The 24,186-nt window shown below is 37.6% G+C and overlaps 1 protein-coding gene and 1 long non-coding RNA gene across 4 annotated transcripts; one reads left to right on the top strand and one right to left on the bottom strand.

Moving 5' to 3' along the window:
- The first annotated feature begins 656 nt into the window (after nucleotides 1-656).
- Nucleotides 657-19,600, top strand: LOC137944778 (uncharacterized). Of its 3 annotated transcripts, none has more exons than XR_011110853.1 (11): nucleotides 657-969; nucleotides 1,058-2,555; nucleotides 3,447-4,820; nucleotides 4,906-5,264; nucleotides 6,561-8,251; nucleotides 14,288-14,717; nucleotides 18,327-18,489; nucleotides 18,738-18,841; nucleotides 18,934-19,025; nucleotides 19,108-19,315; nucleotides 19,421-19,600. XR_011110853.1 is itself a non-coding variant. In XM_068790527.1 (10 exons), exons 1-10 carry the CDS (start codon nucleotides 731-733, stop codon nucleotides 19,182-19,184), a joined length of 6,027 nt encoding a protein of 2,008 aa, XP_068646628.1. In that variant the 5' UTR covers nucleotides 657-730; the 3' UTR covers nucleotides 19,185-19,600. The 3 variants fall into 3 exon arrangements, 1 of the variants encoding a protein (XP_068646628.1); XR_011110852.1 differs by having other exon boundaries at nucleotides 19,414-19,600; XM_068790527.1 differs by having other exon boundaries at nucleotides 19,108-19,600.
- A 3,752-nt stretch (nucleotides 19,601-23,352) lies between these two features.
- LOC137943485 (uncharacterized) lies at nucleotides 23,353-24,184 on the bottom strand. Its single transcript, XR_011110753.1, has 2 exons — nucleotides 23,899-24,184; nucleotides 23,353-23,548 (listed from the first exon to the last, which is right to left on the bottom strand). It is a non-coding gene; the product is annotated as an uncharacterized lncRNA (long non-coding RNA).
- Between the last annotated feature and the right edge of the window lie 2 nt (nucleotides 24,185-24,186).

Genomic DNA, 24,186 nt, shown 5'->3' with positions numbered 1-24,186 from the left:
TATTAATTTTAATTCGTAATTATTATATTAATTTAGAATAAAATACAATCTATCTTAATTTATTAATTATAATCCTATTTAATTATTTGTTATATTCATTACTATTAATGCTATATTAAATTAGTAATTTAAGAGAGATAATTAAGATATCTAGACATAATAAAATTATATATTTTTATAATTAATTAATTAATTATTTTAACTCATAATTATTACATTAATTTAGACTAAACTACAATCTATCTTCGTGTATTAATAACATATCCTATTTAATTATTTATTATGTTAATAAATTTTAATATTATATTAAATTACTTATTATAAAAGTAACCACGTTTGTTTAGGTTTATTATTTGCTTAAGTATATAAAAAAAAACAACTCATTCTTTTGTTTCCATTACATTTTTTATTTTGGGCACTTACACAAGAAAGTATTTTCCCGTGTATTTTACACGGAGCATACTAATAAATTCCTGATTCTTTATAATTAGGTTCTAATATTGTATATATTTACTTTCTGAGTTATTTTTATTTCTTTCCTGAATTACTGTGTCCTTTTTTATTACTGGGGAATGAGGATTTTACCGTTCATCACTAAACCTCAACTTCAAAACCCTACTACTAATCGTGCAGCCGGACGCAGCTGCCGCGTTTTACTCGTCGTTCTCTCTTCAAGACTTCAACACGCTCCCGCAACCATTCTCTTCACCCGGGAAATCAAACTGCAAACATGGCACTAGTCGAAGCTGCTTCCGGCGATACCTACAGAAAGAAGAAGAAGCGAAAAATCTGCATAGATGCTAACGAGATGCGTCTCGAGATGCCTTGCACGCGATACGCAGATAAAGAAGTGGAAGATCAGGAAGAGAAAGTTGTCTCGGAAGATAAACGGACGCCTCGGGGTCGTCATGTGTGGAAGAACCTAGACTTCATATTGTCACTGGAAAGCAAAGAAATTCATCTCCTAAGGTAGGCACCGCTAGCTCTCCCAGTGTTACTTTAACGACTTTGAACACTCTATTCAGTTGTTAAGTTGGGCATATTGACTTACCACCAGGAAAATCGAGCTCGCTTATGATTTCACCTCGTCGTCACGTGATATCGATCAGCAAAGTCTAGACGCAGTGCCCCTGCCGCGTTTAGTTTCGTATCTGCACGGTTGGGTCCAGTCCGTTTTAATTTCTTCGGAGAGAAGTGCCCTGAAAGACGTTGGAGGCCGTGATGGGCTTTTAGAAGATACTTGTTTGGATCACCGATGCTGGAAAATTTTTCATTTTTGCTTGCAAGAGTCTTCTCAATTCGGGACATCTTTAAGCTTTTCAGCTAATCTGTTACGAGCAGTAACTCGTGTCGTGAGATCATTGTTAGGCGCAAATAAGCTGCCGGAGCTATTGTCCGCAGTGTCAGATTCTGTTTCCTTGCTTTTCTCTTCACATGGTCGATCCTTCAATGCCAACATTGATATATGGACCTCATTGTCCGTAGCAGTGTTTGATCTTCTTTATACATTGCTCACCGACTGTTCCACTGATCACGATGTCGTAGGCTGCATGCGTCTTTCCACTTTAGTTCTTGAACCATTTGCAAATTATTTAAAGGTCTATCCAAGCCCAAAAAACATTTTCCCTCCCTGCGTTGACAGACTTCTTGAACCATCATTAGTACTACTTTCTTTGTCGAATCTACCAACTGGCCTGCTGAAGGTAGTTGAAAGCATTTTGTCGAATGGTTTGTTTCACCCAGCTCATATTGATGGATTTTTAGGTATTCGTAGTTCAGAGAAATATATGGAATCAGAGGAGGGATCAAAAGGATTGAAAACAGGTGGTATAAAGAGCTACCACAAGTATCTATTTCAGAAACTACTACAGCTTCCTCCTGTAAAGAAGAGAAGTATAGGACATTTACTTCTTTTGTTTGTTGATAAAGTTAAGAAACAAAAAGAAAATTCTTTGGCTTCTCCAAGTGACCAGAAGAGTTCAGAAGATGCCTTACGGAAATCTGAAGAAGATATGAGCAAGTTGGTTTTTAATGTGTTTGTGCAGTTTATGGAACCACTATTATTTGATATCAAGGAATTTTGTAAGATAAAATGCTCCGACTTTGAACCAGATGAGATTATGCTGTCAGATGCTTTGTTTATACTTCAATCTATTAACAAGATACTAGACACTTTTACCAGGGAAAGGATGTATTTAAGAACAGAGGATACAGCTGAAGGTGCACATTATAATTTCCTAAGAGAGGTTTACAATACAGTTACTTTATTTTCCACTAGATTAAGCGTATTTATGTCATCATCCTTATTGAAAAATGTTGGAAGATGTTCACAGAAGCTCCTACATATGGCTAAAGAGGTTGTTGTGGTTCTAAGCTACTTCACAGAAATTGAACATAGGGTCATTGAGAATGATTTGGTAGGGCTCTGGACTTTAATGTTATCATATCAGGCTATTGATCAGTCTCTTGCCAGCTCACAGTGTGGTTGCTTGTTAGCTAAAGAGGTTATTCACCTTGGCTGCCAGGTCATTCATGTCTACAGTGAGCTTCGCCAGGTTAGTGGGGTACCTTTTCTTCATTGAGTTCGTCAAACTTGTACTTGGGTAAAAAACATTTCCACCAGTCTATAGTGGTACGTGTAGTCTACATGTCAAGCCAGTTGTCTGAGAGTTGGGGCTGTTGTTGTGCATGTGGAAGAATATTCTCATATTCATTTGGGCTTGAAAAGTCCTATGCTTATTAAATGGGAAGTGGCTTCTGAAATTCAACTAGTCATTTTGGGAGAAATTGACCAATTAACATAGTATCAGAGCCAACTTAAGCACAAATTTGGCTCTATATGGCATTCGCGTTAATTCTTTATGGCCCGTGTGCATATGTCTATGTGGTTATGTTTGATACATATTAAATCAGTTTAGGCCTTGACATGAGGAGAGTATTGTTGGTAAAAAAGTCCTGTCTATAGTTGAACATGTTTTCTGCTCTTGATATTAGTTTGTCTGGGAGTGAGATTTGTTTGTGTGGGTGAATGGTCCCAGACTGGTTTGGGCTTGAATAGTTTGGAAGAAGCCTCCTTAGTTTGATTAGTCAGGTTGGGAGGTACTGGCTTACTTCTATAAAACTGATAAAACAAATCAGCAGTTGTTATCTTTGTAAATCATATTCTTTTTTTTCTTAAAAAGTAACAAGATCACCATATGGACCAGATGCAAATTTGCTCAAAGCTTTCTTGTTAAGTAAGTTGGCGAAGTGAAATCGCTTCCCTGGCTGAGTTATTCTGTCAAGTACTCAGTTGCCCAGTTCAAGTTCCTTCACTTCCTTAACAAGACAGTTGCAGTGAAAAATCAAGCCAATGTATCATTAGTTATTTTATGCCATCCTCCCGTACTCTCTCCTTTTTCTCTTTTATGCATATCAATAATTATACATATCTGTTTTTCATGTAGGTAGACAATCCCATTTATGCATTGTGTAAAGCAGTGAGGATGTTTGGATTACCGGCAGATAATTGTGAAGTGGGGCATTCAAGATTTGTATGCTCTACACCTTTTCTGCCTTTCAAAGCATTTTTAAATTCAGTAGCAACATTAATTTGCTCAGAAGAGTTCAGGCTAGCCATTTCTCAGGCCATGAATTCCATACCAGAGGGGCAAGTTGGTGGTTTTGTTCGGTTGTTAAAAACCGATGTCACAGAATCCGTGGAATGGATTAACCAAAGTTACTCAAAAGCTGTTGATAAAGAATCTGGGGAAGCAAGCTATGATTTAAATATGAAGACTGAACTTCTTGGAAAATGTTTATCTGAATTATATATTGTAATGCTAGATTCTTCGAATGTCACTGTTGGAAACAGTGTCATTGTTGGAAACTCTGTAAAAGACCTTATTACAGCTATCAAGCCTAGCTTGAGTGGTCTGGTTCAAAAACACACAGATGGCATTCATGAGTTTATTTTCTCTGTTTTTTCTGTTCAAAATATGCTTCGAAGCACAAGCAGTTCATGGAGTTTTGTGCTTTTCTTCCGTTTGTATGTGTCATGTAGAAGCTTATACAGACAAGTAATCAGCCTCATGCCTCCCAGTTCATCAAGAAAAGCTGCCGCAGAGATGGGGGACTTGCTTACAACTTGCTCTGGACATGATTGGATAGATGAATCTTTATGGGAAGATGAAGGTTATTTTTCCTGGATAGTTAAGCCTTCAGCTTCTCTTTTGGCCATAATTCAATCTATAAGGAATTTTTGTCTGCAGGATTTAAATTTGACTTGCACACCTTTGATTTATATATTGAATACCATGTCTATCCAGAGGCTTGTGGATTTGAACAAGAAGATAAAAGCTCTTGAGTTCTTACAAGAGTGGGATGACAGAGGACATCTTTCACAAAAGAAACACAAAAAGTCGAAGAAAATTTTGGTATGTTCTAGGCAAGAGGCGGTAGAACTCACAGAGTTTATAACTGGATGCCTAACTACAATTGTTAAACAAAGGAAGATGAAATCTCTCAGTCATAGTGTGCAGGCTCCACTTACTCATGAAAATGATGCTTGGGATTTGTGTGTTTCCTCCATGACAGTAGATGCAGTGCCTACTGCAATTTGGTGGCTTCTTTGCCAAAATATTGATGTTTGGTGTGCACATGCGACTAAGAGAGATGTCAAGATATTTCTATCAATCTTATTTCATCATTCTTTGCCCCTTGTAAGCAGCTTTAGGTGCATCGGTGACACTAAAAAGGACAAAGCTGGATGCCTGGGAAATGTCACTCAGCACTTCATTTCATTGAGTCTTCTCAGTGACACAATCCTATATGAACAAGCAGTAAGAAATACTCTTTATCTCACTGACTATCCTTTTCTCCTCCCCCTTTTTTCATTTTTTACTTTCATACCATTTCTTGTCTTAGTTTCTGCGCAGGCATTTGAAATCAAGGCTATGCAATATCCTGAAGAAGTCATTACTGCCGCTAATTTCAAGTGATATTGATGTCAATTCCTTGCCTGATTGGTCAGAGGCCTTAACCGGTCTTCAAAATGCATTACTTGTTGGTACAGGTGCTCAATCTTCTGTATGTGAAGGCTCTTTGGTATTGGCTCTGGACTCTCATCTACCTCATGTGTCCTCTACTGGATGCCACAAGGAAAGTTTTTGTGTAGATCTTGAAGCTTGTCATAGCCTTCTTTACCTTTTATGTTGGATGCCAAAAGGATATGCAAATTCAAAATATTTCTTGGACTGGGCAACTTTTATTCTCAATATCGAGAGGTGGTTCTGTATTCTCCTTTTCTACTCATTGTTTTCTCTAGTCATTTTTTGTATTATGTGCAAGGAACCCACATGGAGAACCTATTATGTTTTTGTCTGATTCTCCTTTTCTACTCATTGTTTTCTCTAGTCATTTTTTGTATTATGTGCAAGGAACCCACATGGAGAACCTATTATGTTTTTGTCTGATTCTCAATGTGAACTGCTTTATAAGTGTGATTTATATTATTTGTGTACTTTTCATCAATGTACTACAGGGAAAAAAAGAAAACAGGCAAAGAAACCTAGATTATACAATGCTTTGAAAGAAACGGATAAGTTAGAAATGCCTTTTTGAGCTGGTCTTACATGTTCTTTAAACAGATATTTCAGTTTCATGAGGAACCTCTTATGGATTGTGAAATACCACAATGAACATGTCGAGAAGGGGTTTGAAGAAGAAAAAGAGAAGAAAAAGTGAAAGAAGAAGGGGAGAAGGAGCAGCCTTGGCTGCATTGGAGTTCATGTCAGAAAAACACAAACTCCTCCCTTTTTTATTAGGGGTTCAAGTGAAAAATTACAGAAAAGATAAAATGCCGTTAGTTACAAAAAAATCTCAGTTTGTGCACTCCAAATTATTTTTTGTATTATGGCCTTCATAAGGTAGGAGTCCATGTGTTGTGGGCTCCATGAAGGACTTTATGTGTCCCATTAGTGGGTTTGTGCCCACGTCTCAGGCTCGTTATGTGTTAGCCTGGACGTGAAGGGGAAAGTTGAGTGAGAAAATTCCCACATTGAAAATGAGATGAAAATTTGATGAGTTATAATGTAGAGCAATAAGCTTCCTATGGGATGGAATTGGGCTCGACCCAAAAATTCAACAAAACATTTAAAAAGAAAAGTTGTCTACCTGGCAGTTAATGAGTTTTTTTCATTGCAAATTTTTATATTTATTTGAAGGCCTGCTTTAATAGATAATCCTTCATCCTGTCATTAGATTTTATACCTGCTGCTGTTATGATGTCACTTCTTTCTCATTTCCAGGAATCTTTTTTATTTATTTATTATCAGTGTGGTGCTAGTCCCCGAAGAAATAATGATTTTTCACTGCATATTTTCCCTTGGCAATTTATTAATATATTGTGCTGATTAGGCAAGAGTTCCTGTGTAGTTGTTATGTGCGCATGGTATTTTTTCTCGAACTCATCCAATTAAGATTTGTGTATATTGCCTTCTGTGGTGAAGAGCATAGATAATTCTCTGTGATTTCTAACAGTTTGATTTTTGGCTACTGAGTTCACTTTTTTGTGTTTTCAGACATGTGGTCCCCCGTATACTGGAATATCAAGGTCATATGGATATTGACAATTTTAATGAGCTCTTCAAATTGTTGGTTTGTTGTCGGTGGGCCTTAAGATATATCATAGTGGAATCTGCCGAGGAAAAGTTGGAAGTAGGAAAGCCCTCTCTTTTATGTGCAATATTTAATAATTCATTGCCCATTATGTGGCTCTTCAAGTCTGTATTTGCAGTGGTCGCACTGTCAAGTGCATTTCCTGAAGCAGATCTTGCTAGACCTGTTAATGCTATGATTTTCTCATTGATGGATCACACATCACAAATTTTTTTCGTGTTGGGTGAGTCCCAAATAAGGGTTGCATGTAGGTACCAAATAAAAGGGCAAATTGCTCAAGAGGATGATGAGAAAGATGATCAATCTAAAGTTGGCGAAGTTGCTAAGTGTAATGAATTTTCTAAGAACTGGAGATGTCTTGAACTTACTGCTGAGACTTTGAAGGAAGAAACAAAAAGGCTACTCTTGAACAATAGTGTTCAGAAAGGCGAACTCAGTTGGAGTCAGGTATCTTCTATGATATCTTGTGTGCATGGATTTTTGTGGGGCCAAGTATCTGCTCTAAAAGAAGAGAATTGCTGCTTGGCAAAAGCAAGCATGTTAAGAACTAATCCAACCTTTATTTTTGAGCTCAATCGGCACATGGATGTATTTGAGGACTTTGTGAGTTACTGTTTAGACATACTGCTTCTAGATAACATTGAAGTACCTGGAAATTCATGTGATTCCCCTATTGGTGAAATAAGCTTGGAGATGGCTTTGATTATTGGCCTTAGTTTTTTTGAAGGTGAGTTTAATTGTCTCAAAAAGGTGCAACAGGTGGACATGGTACCTGGAATTACAGGAGATGACTTTAGTAAAAGTTCAGGCTTTAAGAAAGGGTCCAATTTGATTGAAGTATGCCGCCTTAAACAATTAAAGAGATCTTTGCTGCAAAGCTTTTTGAAAGGTGAAAATCCTGAAATGGCATTTTCTCTCCAGCAGTTTTTTATTACATCAGCAGCTATCCTGCAGCTAAAGTATATGCTACCTTTTGGCAATCTTTCAAAACCACTTAAAAATATTGACCCACCAGCAGCAATTACTACAGTTTTTCTTTTGAGAATTTTGTGTTTTATGATGTCAGAGTTCGCAGAAACAGTTGGGAATTCCCTCCCATCTTCTTTAATCTGTTTAAATGGAGCTATCAAATATTTGGAAGTTTTAGGGAGTTGTTTTCCTTCAATGGACCCTGTCCTGTCAAGGAATCTGTACGCTAAGATGATAGATATTCATTTGAAGGCTATAGGAAAATGCATTGCATTACAAGGCAAGGCGGCAAGATTAGCTTCTCATGAGATGGAATCTAGTACCAAGACACTTGAGCCTCAAGGAGGGCCATCTGATGACACTGGACCCATTAATGATCATGAGCTGTACAGCTTGAATGATATTAAAACATTGTTAAGGAAGTCTTTCAAAACATATGTCAGGAAGCCATTGGAGCTACATTTTCTGTCAGCTGTACAAGCTTTAGAAAGAGCTCTAGTTGGGGTTCAGGAAGGCTGTAATGCTTATTATGATATAAATACTGGAACAGTAGATGGCGGGATGGTTTCTGTTACTGTAGCAGGTGGGATTGATTGCTTGGATTTGATTCTTGAATCTACTAAAGGTACTTCTACTCTTGAACTTCTATTATGTTCTTTTTTAATCCTTTCCTAGTGATACATTTTCAAGTTTTGATAAAAAGCAAACATCTAACTCGTTGATGACGTGCTTCACCATGAAATTCTATACTTGTCAAGAAATGAGAAATAGAAGAGTGAGAGAAGAGAAGAAGAAGAAAAGGAGAAGAAAGTGGCTGAAAGTGAGGGTTGGAGAGAGCTCTCGTTAGGGTAAAAGATCGACTCCTCTTCCTTCTTATCAACTTAAAGTGATTTGAGAGACAATTACATATTTACCCCTCCTACAGATAACTCCTTATATCTTCCTAACCACACCTTTAAAGAAGTATAAAATCTGGACCATAGACACACCTTAACATCCTAAAGATGACAATACTCTCACTGAAGATTACAGACAAAAATGACCAAACCGTCCTTACACTACATTTAATACTCCCCCTCAAACTGAAACATATTGCCTAGAAGTCCCAATTTGTTACAAAATGTTTCAAATTTACGTCTACCCAAGGCTTTGGTAAAAATATCACCAATTTGATCACTAGACCGAACATAGGGGGTAACAACTTCTTTTTACATTGTTGCATCTCGAATAAATGGCAGTCAATTTCTATATGTTTGGTCTTTCATGAAACTCTAGATTGCCTGGTTATCATAATAAGTGGTCATAGGCTCTGCAACCTGCAAGTTTAACTCCTAAAGAATAGACCTCGCCCACATCAACTCTCTTAAATTATGAGTTATAGCTCTATACTCATCTTTTGCACTAGAACGGGCCACCACATTCTGTTTTTTGCTCTTCTAAATAACCAATAGTGGAATTCTTATCAAGTTGGAGCGAGCATTGTAGCGTATGAAGAACTTCCATCTTCAAATGATTGTGAGGTTCAAAAACAGCCTTTTCAAGGTAACCCTATTAAATACCTCAATATCCTTTGAGCAGCCTCCAAATGAACCTTGTTTAGATGTTCCATGAATTGGTTTGCCACATTTGCAGAAAAGATATATTAGAACGAGTGATTGTGGTATAAATCAACTTCCTAACAAACTTTTGATAGCCTTTGCACCTAACAAACCATACTCCTGTAACATATTAGTAACATACTTCCTTTGTGTTAATACAACTTTTGCCTTGCTTCTAGCAACTTCTATCTCAAGAAGGTATTTTTAAAAACGTAGATCTTTGGTATGGAAATGTTTATCAAGGTGCTCCTTTTCTTCCTCAGTGCCTTTCTTATCAATCCTTGATAAGATGATATCATCAACATAAGCAAGTAATACTACAATTCCACACGATTGCTTCATAATAAAAAGAGAGTGATCACAATGGCTCCTAGAGATCCCAAAAGACATTATTACCTGGCTGTACTTCTCAAACTTTGCACACCTTTCCAGTCTCCCCCCCAAGCAACATACCTAGGAGGTTGCTTCATATAAACCTCTTCTTTTAAATCTCCATAGAAGAAGCCATTTTTAATGTCTAATTGAAATAAGCGCGTCATCCCTGGTTAACTGTTATAGGCACAATAATACTAACAAAAGTCAATTTGGCAACATTTGAGAATGTCTCAAAAACATTGATGTTGTAGGTTTGAGTATACCCCTTAGCAACTAAATGAGCAGTATATTGTTCAATAGAATGATTCGATCTATACTTCTTAATGTACCCAACGATATCCCACAACTATAGCACCCAAAGGCGGATCACATAAATTCCATGTTCCTATGTCATGTAAAGAGGATTTTGTAACAGGTGAGAGAGAGCTTGGCCTGTTTCTGAGTGGTTTGCCATCGTTGATACACTTATAAGGGCTTTTGTGTAGTAGTTGATGGTGGTGGACCAGGAACATCTTCCACAGGAGAAGGAGCAAATATACCTATATCTATGAAAGATGGAGAGGTAGAGAAGAAAGGATCATCTAAAAAAATGTCACATCAGTGGATAATTTGTCTTTCAAGTGGATGGACAAAAACATTGTATCCCTTTTGTGTACAATAATACCCAAGAAAAATACACTTGATTGCGCAAAAGGACAATTTATTAATTGGAACCAAACACGTGCAAAACAGACACACCTAAAAATACGAGGTGATAGAGGAAATCCAATAGCCAATGGAGTCAATATTTGGAGATGAATTTTACCTCCAAGTACCAAAGAAATCCTGTTATAGGAAAATAAGTAGTAAGCATTGTATCATCCCAATATGACTTGGGAACATGCATATGAATAAGTATTGTACGGTCAACTTCTAGATTATGACAATTTTTATGCTTGACTACTCTATTTTGTTATGGAGTGAAAACTCACGAAGACTGATGAAATATTCCATGATTCTAAAACTTTCGATTCATAAATTCCAATCCATTTTCACTACGAAAGATATGAAGAGATGCATCAATCTGGGTTCTGATTTCACTATAAAATTTATAAAATACATAAACACTTGTGATTTCTCTTGTAGGAGATACATCATAATGAACTATTTCGAACAAACTACTACTTTATGTTTGACTCAAAGGAATTGTAGTCCCATGCTGTTTTCCCAATTGAATAAGTATTGTACGGTCAACTTCTAGATTATGACAATTTTTATGCTTGACTACTCTATTTTGTTATGGAGTGAAAACTCACGAAGACTGATGAAATATTCCATGATTCTAAAACTTTCGATTCATAAATTCCAATCCATTTTCACTACGAAAGATACGAAGAGATGCATCAATCTGGGTTCTGATTTCACTATAAAATTTATAAAATACATAAACACTTGTGATTTCTCTTGTAGGAGATACATCATAATGAACTATTTCGAACAAACTACTACTTTATGTTTGACTCAAAGGAATTGTAGTCCCATGCTGTTTTCCCAATTGACACAACTCACATTGAAACGACAAACTTGAAGGAAAATCAAGAAATAGCTAGACCAAGTTTGTTGAGAAGGATGTCCTAATTGTAAATGTCACTGGAAGGGTGAACTTGTAGCATGTAAGGCAGGTTAAGATTGTTGTGGTGAGCCTTCCAAGTGATATTGTCCTCCTCTCTCATGTGTAGAATTAATCATCTTCCTTGTCGTGAGACCCCAAAACACACAATAAGTAGGACAAAAGGTCAATGGAAAAGGTTACTGAACAATTCATAGACTTTGTAAGCTGACTAACTGACAACAAATTAAGCGAAAACTTAGGAACAAATAATACAGACTTAAATGACATGAATGGGGTATTAATAGTACCTACTCCATGAATGGAAGAAACTGACCCATCAACAAGTGTAACATGTTTAACAACATAAGACTCACTCATATCAGTAAGTAAGGATGACATACTTGACATATGAGATGAAGCTCTTGAGTCAAGAACCGAGGAGGACGTAGGATGCATGTGTAAGGTTGATGTACCTGAACTAGTAAGGGAGTTGTAGGAAGTGTAGGCTGGGCTACAGATGCTGAGGAGGAAGCTGAAGTCAACTGAGCAATGCACTGGACAAGCTGTTGCAATTCATGAGGAGCATCTGGTAGTATAGCTACTGCAGTACTAGTGGAGGAATTAGTCTTGTCATGAATCAAAGAATTAGCCCATGCAGCCTTACTAAACTTGTTCTTCCACTTATCGGAAAAAATGATTTGTACATCCACAATCAACACACTTACTGTCAGCTTTACCACCACTTCGACCTAGTTTTCTACTTGAGCCACCACGGTCTTTGCCTTTGCCACTTCCACGACGACCTCTAATAGATTTTGATCGACCTTGAGTGTTAAGTGCAGCTACATCAACACATCTAGCTTCTTTATTGTCCTTGGATGTAACTTATTCTTCCATTAAAAAAAAAACTTTGTTAAAGGCTTTAGAGAGTGATGGGATGGCATCTAAGGCTAGTAATTGAGCCTGAATTGCATCAAATTCTGGTCCCAATCCATCTAAAAGTTTAGTAATGTGTATCTGCCCCTATTGTTTCCAAAGTTTCTTTAATTTGCAGTGAACGGGTGGAAGATACTAATTTCCTTAGGATGCTTTGCAACTCGATGTAATAGTCAATAACCATTCTTTCACATGCTTAAGGCTGAAAAATTTATCATATAACTCATACACACGAGAGAAATTGCTTTCCTGTGCATATAAAGCTTCCAAGGACATCCACATTTCCTTAGTTGTCTCATAGTCAAAGTTTGATTCCTCAATTTTGAATCCATACTATCGAATAAGCAGGTCATGACCTAGGCTATCCTCAGTTTCCCAATGATCTGTTATAGGGACTGGTGAGTCATTTAATGAATTTTGACTTCTGTTTGGCCTTTAGGTAGATACATACTGACTACACCAATTGAGATAATTCTGCCCACTCCACCTTTCTGTAGTAATAAGAGAACTTCGAAATTCCCTTTGGGAGTGATTATCTCGCCAGAGTCAGTCATAAGGAGCAAATAACAGACAATACAACTATAAAATTGCTTCACCACAACTTGATACCTGCGCAGTCTATGTCCACTTTGAGTATTATAGTTTGATTAGAAATTAATGTATGTGCTAGCAACATGCATAAAACCTTGAACGAGGATAAGCTCAGCTAGAAACTATTAAAAATTTGCAAGAGACAGGCTGACTTCAGCCTCCCTGAAGGTGATGCAGACACCAGACACAAGATTAGTGTCTACGCACATTGTAAATGGGGCAATCCCAAGCCAAAAAACCTCTCGGGGCACTAATTGGACATAGAACTGCTCAACTGGTAGCAAGATCCATCAACCCTAGGGTTATGGTACAAGAAAAAAACAATAAGAATCAAACCTTGACTCTCAATCAGTAAAAAATCCTGAAATCCCCTTTCTCCTAAAAGTTGTTGCATTCAAAGGAGGAAGAAGAAGTGCTTGATGGGCTTGAAACCAGGACCCGATCACTCTGATACCATGTGAAGAAATGAGAAATAGAAGAGTAAGAGAAGAAGAAAGAGAGAAAAAAGTGGCTGAAAGAGAGAGTTGATTAGAGCTCTCATTAGGGTAAGAAAATCGACCCCTCTTCCTTATTAACTAAAGTGATTTTCCAAGACAATTATATATTTACCCCTCTTACTCATAACTCATAACTTCCTTACCACACCTCTAAACAGCATAAAGTCTGGACCATAGACAAGTCTTAACATCCTAAACATGACAATAGTCTCACCGAAGATTACAGACAATGTAAAATGACCAAACGACTCCTTACTCTACGTTTTTCAATAACCCTTATTACTATTATTATTGTTTTAACAATAAAAAAGGAGATTTTATATAAGAAAATTGCCAAAGGAGAAAAGTTCAAGCTAAAAAGGATAGAGATTCAATGGGGTAATCCTCAAAGAGAACCAAAATCAAACAGAAAAGTACAAAAACAATCAAATAGGCAGGGAAGTGTTGACAGTGAGGTGTTGTCTGGCAATCCCATCTCTATCCAATAATCAGCTGTGCCCCAACGAAGTAGTAGTTCTTTGTTTTTTGAAGACAACCTAGTAATAGTTAAAGTTTACAAATGTCTTCAATCTCATTAAAAATATGTCAGAAAGCGGCCTAGAGGAGTCTTCTTCCCAGCTTCACCTAAAAAAGTAAAAATGCATTTGTCAGTCTCTGCCTTTACTATTGGTAGTTATCTGGCTTCTCTTCAAAACTGCTTCTTCTGAACCCACATAGACATGTGTACCTTGGAAACTTGGTCACTTTGTTGCTTCAGAACTTTCAGGAAGCTTGCTTGTACCGTCTTCTTCTCTACTTTTGCTTCAGAGAAGCAAGTGTTAGAGTGTTGTCAGAAATACTTCCAGAGCTTGATTGATGTTTCTCAAAGTAAAAATCTTCTCTGCTATTAGAACTTAGATAAGTTATGTTCTAAGTTTGTTTTCTTATTGGTCAAACTGCAAACTGGATGCTGATCTTCTGAATGCATCTAGACATCATCACTGTGGTTCTTGCACTACGTTTTTGTGTTGTGTTTACTTGTACGTTTCAGGAAGCCTTTATTCTGACCTTTTGACACTACTGGTGTTTTGTAGGAAGGAAGTGTTTAAGTGTCATCAAAAGACACCTTCACAACTTCATTAATGCTTTAATCAACATTATTGTGCATCTCCAGAGTCCACTCATCTTCTATGAGGGGAAGCTAAACCATGTTACAAGTTTGATCAATCCTGATCCTGGCTCTGTGATTCTTATGTGTGTTGAGGTGTTGACAAAGATTGCTGGAAAACATACTCTTTTTTCAATGGATTCTGCCCATGTATCCCAGTTATTGCATTTACCAACAACACTATTTAAGTATTTCCTTCAGCTAAGAGGGACATCCAGCACAATTATTTTCTCACCTAACGAAGAAGCAAGATATTTGGAAGTTCTGCAATCTTGTTCTGTAGATCGTCAATTCTCTGTGGCCTTATATGCTGCAATCTGCAGATTATTGTGTACTACCATGAAGCATCGGAAAAGGTAAGCCTCCCTTTGTTGTGTTTTACTTGCTTGCGAAGTTCTGAAGGTTGTTCTAATATATAAGTGCATATTGTAGTTTGTAACTAACTGAAGCTTAATAATATTTCATAAAAAAGGAAGCTAAGAAACATAACCTCTGGTCTAAATGACATCTAATGTTACTATTTAAGAATCTTCACTGTGTGTGAATGTTTGACACCTGACCCAGTTCTCTAATCAGAGAGTGGTTAAGTCCTGTTTAAATTGGTTGAAGAGGGTTGAATCTCTTGATCAGCAGATTCTACTTTAATGATTCAAAAGATCAAAAAGTCAAATGTAATTTTTGAAGTTGAAAAATCCAATTAACCTGGATAGTCAACTATTTAACTGAAACAATGAACTTTAAATTTGCTGGGTTCTGTGAGTGCATATTATATTTTGTTAAGATAGGCCAGTGATAAGCTTGCCAATCACCCATATCTGTCCATATAATAACAGCCTCCCCATTGGAAAACCAAATCTGGTGTCTTTTGGGTTTGTTAGGTCTCTATGGATCCACAGCCTAGATTCCTATAAACAGGTCCAATCTTAATCCTGTTCAATATTCTAGGGTCCATCAGATTGTTGTGCCTTGTGTTAACATTTGGTCTAGGTTCACGCCAAAAAGTATAACCGAGTTAGAAGACATCTCCCCAAGTAATATATGCAATTTTTTGAAATCTTTATAAGTAATAATTACAAGTTTTTTTTTTTTAATTCTAGACATGTGGGACTGTTTCTAGCACTCTGCCTCACATTTGGGACCTCTTTATGGCTCACACATGAAATTTTTTGGATGGAGGCCCATGTACGAGCACATGTTTTGATATCATGTTAAAGTTGGTTCCAGGTAGGGATGACATTGAATCGAGCTGAGCCCGAACCTACTTATGTTTGAGATGGGTTTGATTTAAATATTTTGAATTCGACCTCGAGCCTAAAATTGTAATCCAATTCGAGCCCAATAATTTTAATCGAGTTCGAGCTCGAGCCGAGTTCGAACTCCAACATATATTTAAAACTTTGCATAAAATACATGTCAAATAAACTGTATATAAAATTATGCATATATTTTACATAAAATTGGGCATAACCTTTGTATATTAACCCTGCATAAGATTATCTATACACTCTACATAAAACATTTTACCCATAAGTATTTACTCGATTATTTTCATATGAATTATTAAGTCAAATAATATGAGTAAATGTTATTTTATATCTTATTATACGGTTACTTGATAATTCGATAAAGTGAGGGGTAATTTTTGTAAGTTTTAAGACTACGTGCGTAAGTAGAGGGTCTTTCTTTATATTCTAAAGGAGAATAATTTATTAAAATATTTACTTAAAATAATTTGGTTGTATTTAATTCATATTATAGATTTTTTATATTTGATAAGATTTTATACTATAATTTAAGCATATAGCATTTCAAATATTTTATATTCCATCATTATCTTCTTCTTCTTTTTCCATCATTGAAGATGAAACCCCCGTCGTCCCTGGCAACTTTAATAATTTTTCTCACTTTGTCAGCTTCTCTTCTTCGTTCAGCTACAAATCTGCTCAGAAACCAAAGCTAGAGAGTCTCTTGCTTACTCTTTCCATCCAAACTCCCCCACCTATCGACGAAATCACCACCCAAGACGTTGGTGGAAGCTTTCTGCTTTCCGATTTGAAGCCGGTCGGATCAGAGAAGTCCCGCGTGGCCTATTTGGACGACAGAGTGAAGGTGTTGGATGTGTGTAACTCGGTGTCAGCATAGATCGAGAGGTTTTAGCATGTCTCGTAAGAGTGTCTGCTAGGGTTCGGTTTCCTTTGTTTGTACCGAGGAACCTTGCTTCGCCTCCTTCCGCATCTCCTGCTTCTCTTATGAGTCACCACTCCGTGAGTTTTGCAAGGACCACACCGTTTGTGTCTTTGAATTCTTGAGGATTGGAGAGCAAGAAATCGAAGAGGAATAAATTTTAAAGGAAGAAATTGAAAATGGGCCATTTCCACTCGTTCGCGAAGTCGTTGTTGCAGAATCCCTAAACCCTAAACCCTAAACCCAATGAAGTCGCTCGGGCTTCATTAAGTTAACGAGCCGGCTTGCGACCTTTTGAACCGAACCATGGTTCACTTGAGCTCGACTCGTTACTTAAACAAGCCGATCTGGATCTCGAACTGAGTTTGAGATCTAGATAAACAGAATCAAACCAAGCCGGAACCGAACCGCTCGTGAATTGGCTCGATTCGATGCCAGTTCGAGATCCAGATAAACATAATCAAACCAAGCCGGAACCGAGCCGCTCGCGAACTGGCTTGATTCGATGCCACCCCTAGTTCCAGGCTTCTTAAAATGACTAGCCGAGGTTGAGAGACATCTTCCCAAGCAATAAGCATAGACAATGCGTGAACGCTATTTTGGGTCTAGATCTATGTGAGACTATTCTCAACACTCCGCCTCATGTGTGGACTATATACAAATAATGCGCATGAGATGCGAACAACCCAAATTGGATACAAACTAAAGTGGCCATGAACTAAGAGTACTAGAACAAACTTCTGCTTTGATATCATATTAAAGTTGGGTCCAAATCTATCCCAAAATGAATAGCAGCAGTTAAAAGACAACTTTCCAAGTGATAAGCACAGGATTTTGCTAATCTTGAGTCAATGTGGGACTAGTCTACCACCTTGTAATTTCTATTTTCTACGATTAAATTAAAATTTAAGCCAAGTTTGTTCTTTTAAAGTTGGGTCTAGGCCAATCTCAATGTGCCTATTCCCACTCACACTCCTACTCTTGTATAGGCTAAACAAACAATCAACAGACTTGAAATGTGGACAATATAATAAACCACGAACTAGGCCCAATAGAGTAGATGTCCTAGTCCAGTACCATGTTAAACCTGGGTCCATGTCCATCCCAAAGTTATAAGGTCTTTTTTCCAACTAATAATTAGATAATTTTTCCTAACATTAACCTATGTTTAATTATTCTCACTAACCATAATCAAATGCTATTTCTGAAAGTTTTTTTTATTTGTCTTTCCCATTTTTCTTGCACATTCTATTGGTTCCTTGTAGGTTATTGGTATGGAGAAAATTCTTTTTCTGTTTTTTAATCTTGCAAAGGCATCAAATTTAAATTCTTTGAAGAATTGGGCTTATTCTCAATGGCCACATAGGCAAGTTCCTGTATGAGGTCATAGATTCAAATCTCAGCAGCGTGAGGTTTCCATATTTGAAGAAAAATAAAAAGAAAAAGATGGATCTGCCTAGATCATTGTAATCAGGCGTAGACACTCCTTTTTATGAAGAGGGTCCAAATTATGATCCTGCAATTGCAAATAAAAGTGGAACTCACCTACCAAAAAAAAAAAAGAAAAAGCAAATGAATTTAAAAAAAAATGGAATCGAGAGCTGGATCAATAGGGGTCCTATTGGATCCTTTTTCGTTAATGTTCTGGCGCTGTTCTACTGCTTGGTCCATTCTGGGTTTTATGATATTGGTGATGCATCATAATCTTATTCTTGTAGTAATACAAGCTTTTCCTCTCTGCCTGTCTTCTAAACAATAACATAGAGTTTGATAATGTACAGAGAGTATGGAAGGTGCATTGCTTTGCTTGAGGATTCAGTTTGCCATCTCCTTTACTGCTTGGAGACGGTGGGTGCTGATTTAGTGAGCCAAAAAAAATGTCTTTTTTTGGAAATGCAGGAGGCTACAAAATGCGCCAGCTTTCTGAGGAGGGTCTATGAGGAGGTTTGTGGACATATAAATATATGTGTTCTGTTGAAAATAATGTAGATATTGCCTTTTTTACTGGGTGGGGGTCTCCTGTAGTACCAGGCCATATTGTTCACATTTCTCAGTTGTTAACAAGTCTCATGTTTCTCTGCGAATGTATAATGTCCTTTTTAATACTTTACTATTTCCATTAATACTTTAGCTTTATTGTACAATATATCTGAGCATTACTTATTCTCCTTCTTGTTTTGTTCTTTCGTCAGGTACGGCAGCAGAAAAACATCCTGGGCCAGTATGCATTTCATTTTCTATCCAATTACATTTGGGTTTATGCTGGATTTGGCCCTCTTAAATCAGGCATCAAAAGGTCTCTCTCTCTCTCTCTCTCCCTCTCTCTCCCTCTCTCTCTCTTTCTCTCTGAGTAGGCTCAAATACATTCAAACATTTTCTGCATTACAGAGAAATAGATGAAGCCCTGAGACCGGGTTTATATGCTTTAATTGATGTATGCTCACCAGATGATCTTCAGCTACTTCACACTGTACTGGGAGGTGAGCTTATCTACATAACAAGGACATAATCTAATAAAGTGTTAGTGAACCTTATCTTGCTTTTGTTATGATTTTATTGCAGAAGGTCCATGTAGGAGCACCCTAGCGAATTTGCAGCATGATTACAAATTCAACTTCCAATTCGAAGGCAAAGTCTGAAAATAGAAGAAGGATCACAATCACTGCCGTAGCTTGTGAATCGAAATAATAGACTTAGCTTGGTGGTTGCGTTGCCCGTGTCTATAGAAGTTGTTCGGTTGGCAAAATTTTAAACCAATACACCATGAAAGGTAAGGGTTTTCCTCTGAATTATCATGCTTCGTAGTTAGTAGTTATCCCTTGCTTTTAGCCTCAATTAGATCTCCTTACCAAAAACAAGATTTTCAAGGTTGCAGATGGGCAAATAAACAAGTGAGCATCAGCATATGGATTGATCCCTGTAATTTTTGTCCATATATGTATTCCATTATTCATATTAGTGAAAGTTTAATTAACTTGTTACCCTCAATCTTGCATATCTGGATCAGTATTAGATGATTGAAAATTACCAACATTGAAACATAAAAGATACTGCTTTCAAGTCCTGTTAAAATCTGATTTTTTTTTTTATTTGTTTCTAAGATTAATCTTAGGGTTGGTCCCAGGAACACATAGGGTTTATTTGGAACCCAATGAAAAAGAAAAGACAAGAAAAAATGAAAATTTGATCATTATCTCATTTTTATTAACTATTTTTAGGAATAATGATAGTAAAATTCTCATTTTCTTTTTTTTTCTAGGGTTCCAAACAGACCCATAAGGGTGAGAAATCCTAAGAACAATCGGTTTTTTTTTTTGCATCAGTCTAAAAAGATGGTTAGTTAAATGCACCAATTTTGTAATTTTTAGATCAAATGGATAAAATATTTCTTTTCTATATGCCTGTGTCTTGATTTCTCACCCTTTAGCTTTACATGTTCTAATTTTTATTTGATTGATGGATTAATGATATGATCAATGTTACTAGACTGGAAGGATCGTTTAAATCGAATTGAACTGGCCCTTATTTCTTTTAATGAATTAATTAGACATCAAAATGACATTGTTCTTAGGCTTTTAAGCATATCACCATAAGATTGCTTAAATATTTTATAATTTTTAAAAAATAAATATTTTTGTTACTAATGCTTTTATTTACCCAGTTACCCGTTCTATCATTCAATAAATAGTAAATAAATAATATATAAAATAACTTTATTTATATATATCATTTACACATAAATTGATCGAATACTAAAAACTATTTAGTGCAAAATATGCGAAACAAGGATAACTGAGATAATAATTTCGCATGCTATTTGGTGCGAAACATGCAAAATAATAATTTCAACCATTTCGCATGCTATCCGGATAAACCCAACTAGCTTTTGGAGGAGACTTGAGTTGCAAGCTTGTCGTTAAGTAATTTTGACCCAAATGAATAAGGTTGGCCGCCTTTTGTGGTCAGTTTCCGAAACGTGGCTCACAAAATATGAGAACGCGTAGGCAGTCGTCAAAAAGTTGGTTCTCTCTTGTAATTCTAAATTAAAGATTTGGCACTGATCTTTCTAGATTTTTTAAAGATATTTCAGAATGACTAGTTGCAGGTGGCCATTCTCCAGTATTCACCATAAAAAACAGAAATAAAAAAAAAAATGCTTGCTCAGTACTTTCAGTCCAAACCTTAATCGATCGTCGCTCTGTACTCGAGAATGATCAGATCAGATTGAGAAAAAAACTTGCTATTTTGTATTTATCAGAGAGAGGGGATTGTCAAGGATCCTTATTTCTTTTTACAGTAGAGGAACACAGACAACAGACGCAGATTTCTTCTTCTACATGACAAGACAAGACAACTAAGAAGAACCCATTAAACTCATAGCATGTAAGATTAAAGCCAAACGAGATATCATACAAACGCAGAAGCAGATTGAGAGAGAAGACCAACTATATTAAGAAGAACTTATCATGGAAGGTAGACTGGTAGGAGATCATGACGAGCAGTAGAATGATGAGCAGCGCGGCCCCCCACGGCGGAGGGCCTTCCAGGTGGGTACGTCTATCGGTGGCAGAAGAGCCGAACAATCGGGAGGAATCGAAGGTAGAGAACCAGTGGACAGCGAGGAGGATGAGGATGGGGGTGGCTATGAGTAACCAGTTGAAGCCTTCTTCGGCGCTTTCGATGGTTTCCTCGTAGGAGTGGGACCAGGAGAGGGAGAGAGGGAAAAGGACGATGGCAAGTATAAGAAGGACAGGGTAGGGGAGAGGAGAGAGGGTGAAGGCGTCGAAGATGGAGGGCTCTCCTCCTCTACCGTAGGCCATTAATGACAGATAATGAAGGGGGGAAGAGGAAGAAAAGAGGAGAAAGATTTGACCCTCTTATCTGTGGAGTAGTTGAGCTTTCACGTCTAATGACATAAATAGATTTGAGTTAAAGCGTTAAAATAGTGGAAGAATGAAAGAAGACGTGACATGACACACTAAATTGTGGCAACTCGCAATTGGCAAGAGAGAAATTTCATTTCTAGACAGCATTTCTAATTTTCCAACATGATATAAACCCACCCAGAAGATGTTATAAAATCAGAGAAATACATGCACAGAAAAATTTTAGATTTCTCAGCAGGCATTAGTGCTCCAGTCTCTATTCCAGACAGAGCTATTCATGGCTGTGAAACAAACTTCATTAGTCAGCCCCATGTTAAACACATCCACATCTCAACAAATAACATTAATCAACCCATTTTACTTCTAATCAGACTCTATAAACGCAGGGAAACCATTATTTTGCAACAGAGTATAATATTTTCAACCCCATCACATCTAGTTCAATAAAAATTTAATTACAATCCTTTACTGCAAACACTAATCACAAGAAAACGTTGGTGAATACAGTTTATTTGCTCAATCCATCAAATAAAAATATTTAGAAATTTGACAATTAGGGGGCAAAATGTAACCTTTATTTGGCATACCTTCTAACTTAATCTGTCAATGTTGTATTGGACGCTTCATAGAAACCAATAGTTGCCTTCAAGCTTCGGTAGATGGATCATTGATGGCAACTGTCGTCATCTCTCCCCCATCTGAAAGGTCATGTTTCATTTGTTTTCCACTTTTCGCACTGCCATTCGGTTCTTTGTTGGGGATGGCTCCAGTCTGTGTTTCTGGATGGATTGGTGGTCAGGCGATGACTCTCTTACCTCGTCTTATCCACCTCTGCTTCAGCTCACCACCAATCGTGACTAAATTGTTTCTGATGCTTGGGAGAATGACTCATGGAATCTTTGCCTTAGACGCGCCTTTACTAATGAGAAAGCCATTTATGTTTGTGGCTTGATTGATAGTTTTGGCAGTGTTATAGTCCGCTTCAGACGACTGACCTGATGATTTGGCTCCCTGACGATAACGGGCGATTCTCGATCTCCTCGGTCTACCGGACTTGGTTGCTCGCCTCTACCCGATAGCTTTTGTTTGGCGCCTCTTAGCCCTACCCAAGGTGAAGTTTTTTCTCTGGAGTGTTTGCCGCAACAAGATTCTCACTACAGACAACCTTATCAGGCGCGACAACACCACTCCCGATCCTCTGACGGAGGCTGAAATTGTGAGTCATCTTCTACTCCACTGTGGCTTCGCCTGGAAGGTGTGGACTTACATGATTGACAATATGGGTCTCAGCTTCTGCATCCCACTTGACCTAAGCACCATGTGTCGTTTCTCTTGTGGGACCCGCCTTCCCAATCTAGGCAAGCTTCTGTTGGCTACTTGTATTGCTTTCGTCCCTTGGTGCCTTTGGAAGGAGAAGAACTCCAGACGGTTTGACTGTACTTTCCTCTCTACTGCTAAGGTCTCCTACACCGCCACAAGACTCATCTCTACATGGATCCGCACACGAAAAGAATTCGCCTGCCTCTCTTGTTCCCCGGTCCGTACCAACTAGAAGATTATTGTTGAGATGTCTGTTCCCTCTATCCCCTGCCGAGTTGTTGTTTGGGAGCCTCCTCCCACCAGTCATTATAAGCTGAATTTTGATAGTAGCGCATTTAGGAACCTCATCCTCCCCCACACCCCCTTGCCTTCAATATCTTGTTGTTATGGGATGCCTCCTTTTATGTATTTTCCCTTTCTTTAAAATAAAATTATCATCATTTTAAAAAAAATGTTGTATTGCGCGCCTTCGACCAACAACATGCTTGTAACTAACCGAGAAGACATTTCTCTCTAATGCTATTAGCTGGGAAACCGTAAGGTATGAGTTCATCATGTCTACCATGCCTGCAGCAAGGCCAAAATAGAAAAAATTAAACAGTGAAAATTAAAATCAAATCCTCATAAACCGAAGACCGTTGGTCCTGTCTGAACACAAAAATTATTCATTTGATTAAAAGCATCTCTGATTGAAAGCATCTCCACAATATAAACAAATAAATGATGAACACCCAATGCTTCACCCAGTGACCGGATTCTGTTATCTCCTCCGCAACCGGCAGTCTCAACATCCCCACCTGACGTTTCCCACAACATAATACAACGACTCGAAGAGGTCCAACCACGATTTGGCAAAGAAAAATACCAGGAATAAAATTAGCGCACACAAGGAGATAAATTCCTTACCCAATCTAGTAGATTGAATAGATGAAGTTGCATCTACGGTTTCCAGCGGAAAGAGAAGATTTAAAAAAAAAAAAAAAAACACTCAAAATAGAGAGCAAATTTAAGCGAAGCGGATTGTTTCTTTCCAAAAAAAAAATAGAAGCTGAATGAATAACCATGACCTAGCATCTCTAAACCCAAAAAAATTATCCAGAGGAGAGTAGCATCTCTGGTTTCATATATTCTAGTTGTGCAGACTAACCTACGCTTGCTTGAAGGAGGCCATGGCTTGCGGGTTGAGAGCGGCCTGGGGCAAGGGAGTCGGCATTGAGGCCAAAATGTGGAAAGAGAATGTTCCTCATTCTAATAACTTCCGCACGGATAGAGTGACAAAACAAGAGAATGGGAAGGAATGACGAAGGCGAGGAAGAGGGGATGGGTGGTGAGGCGAGCGAACGCCTATGGCTTCACCGGCAAATGGCAACGAAGAGTGTTGGGCGGGAGGAAATGAAAGGAACCGACAAATTTCTGCGAAAAGCAAAATAAAGCC

The sequence above is a fragment of the Aristolochia californica genome, unplaced genomic scaffold (assembly GCF_029961685.1).
Source record: "Aristolochia californica isolate CCGP_79_NKW_82.1479 unplaced genomic scaffold, dmAriCali1.0.hap1 SCAF_11, whole genome shotgun sequence".
In the NCBI taxonomy this organism is placed as follows: Eukaryota; Viridiplantae; Streptophyta; class Magnoliopsida; order Piperales; family Aristolochiaceae; genus Aristolochia; species Aristolochia californica.
The sequence above is the reverse complement of the archived record's forward strand: the minus strand, read 5'-3'. Positions and strand labels throughout refer to the sequence as shown.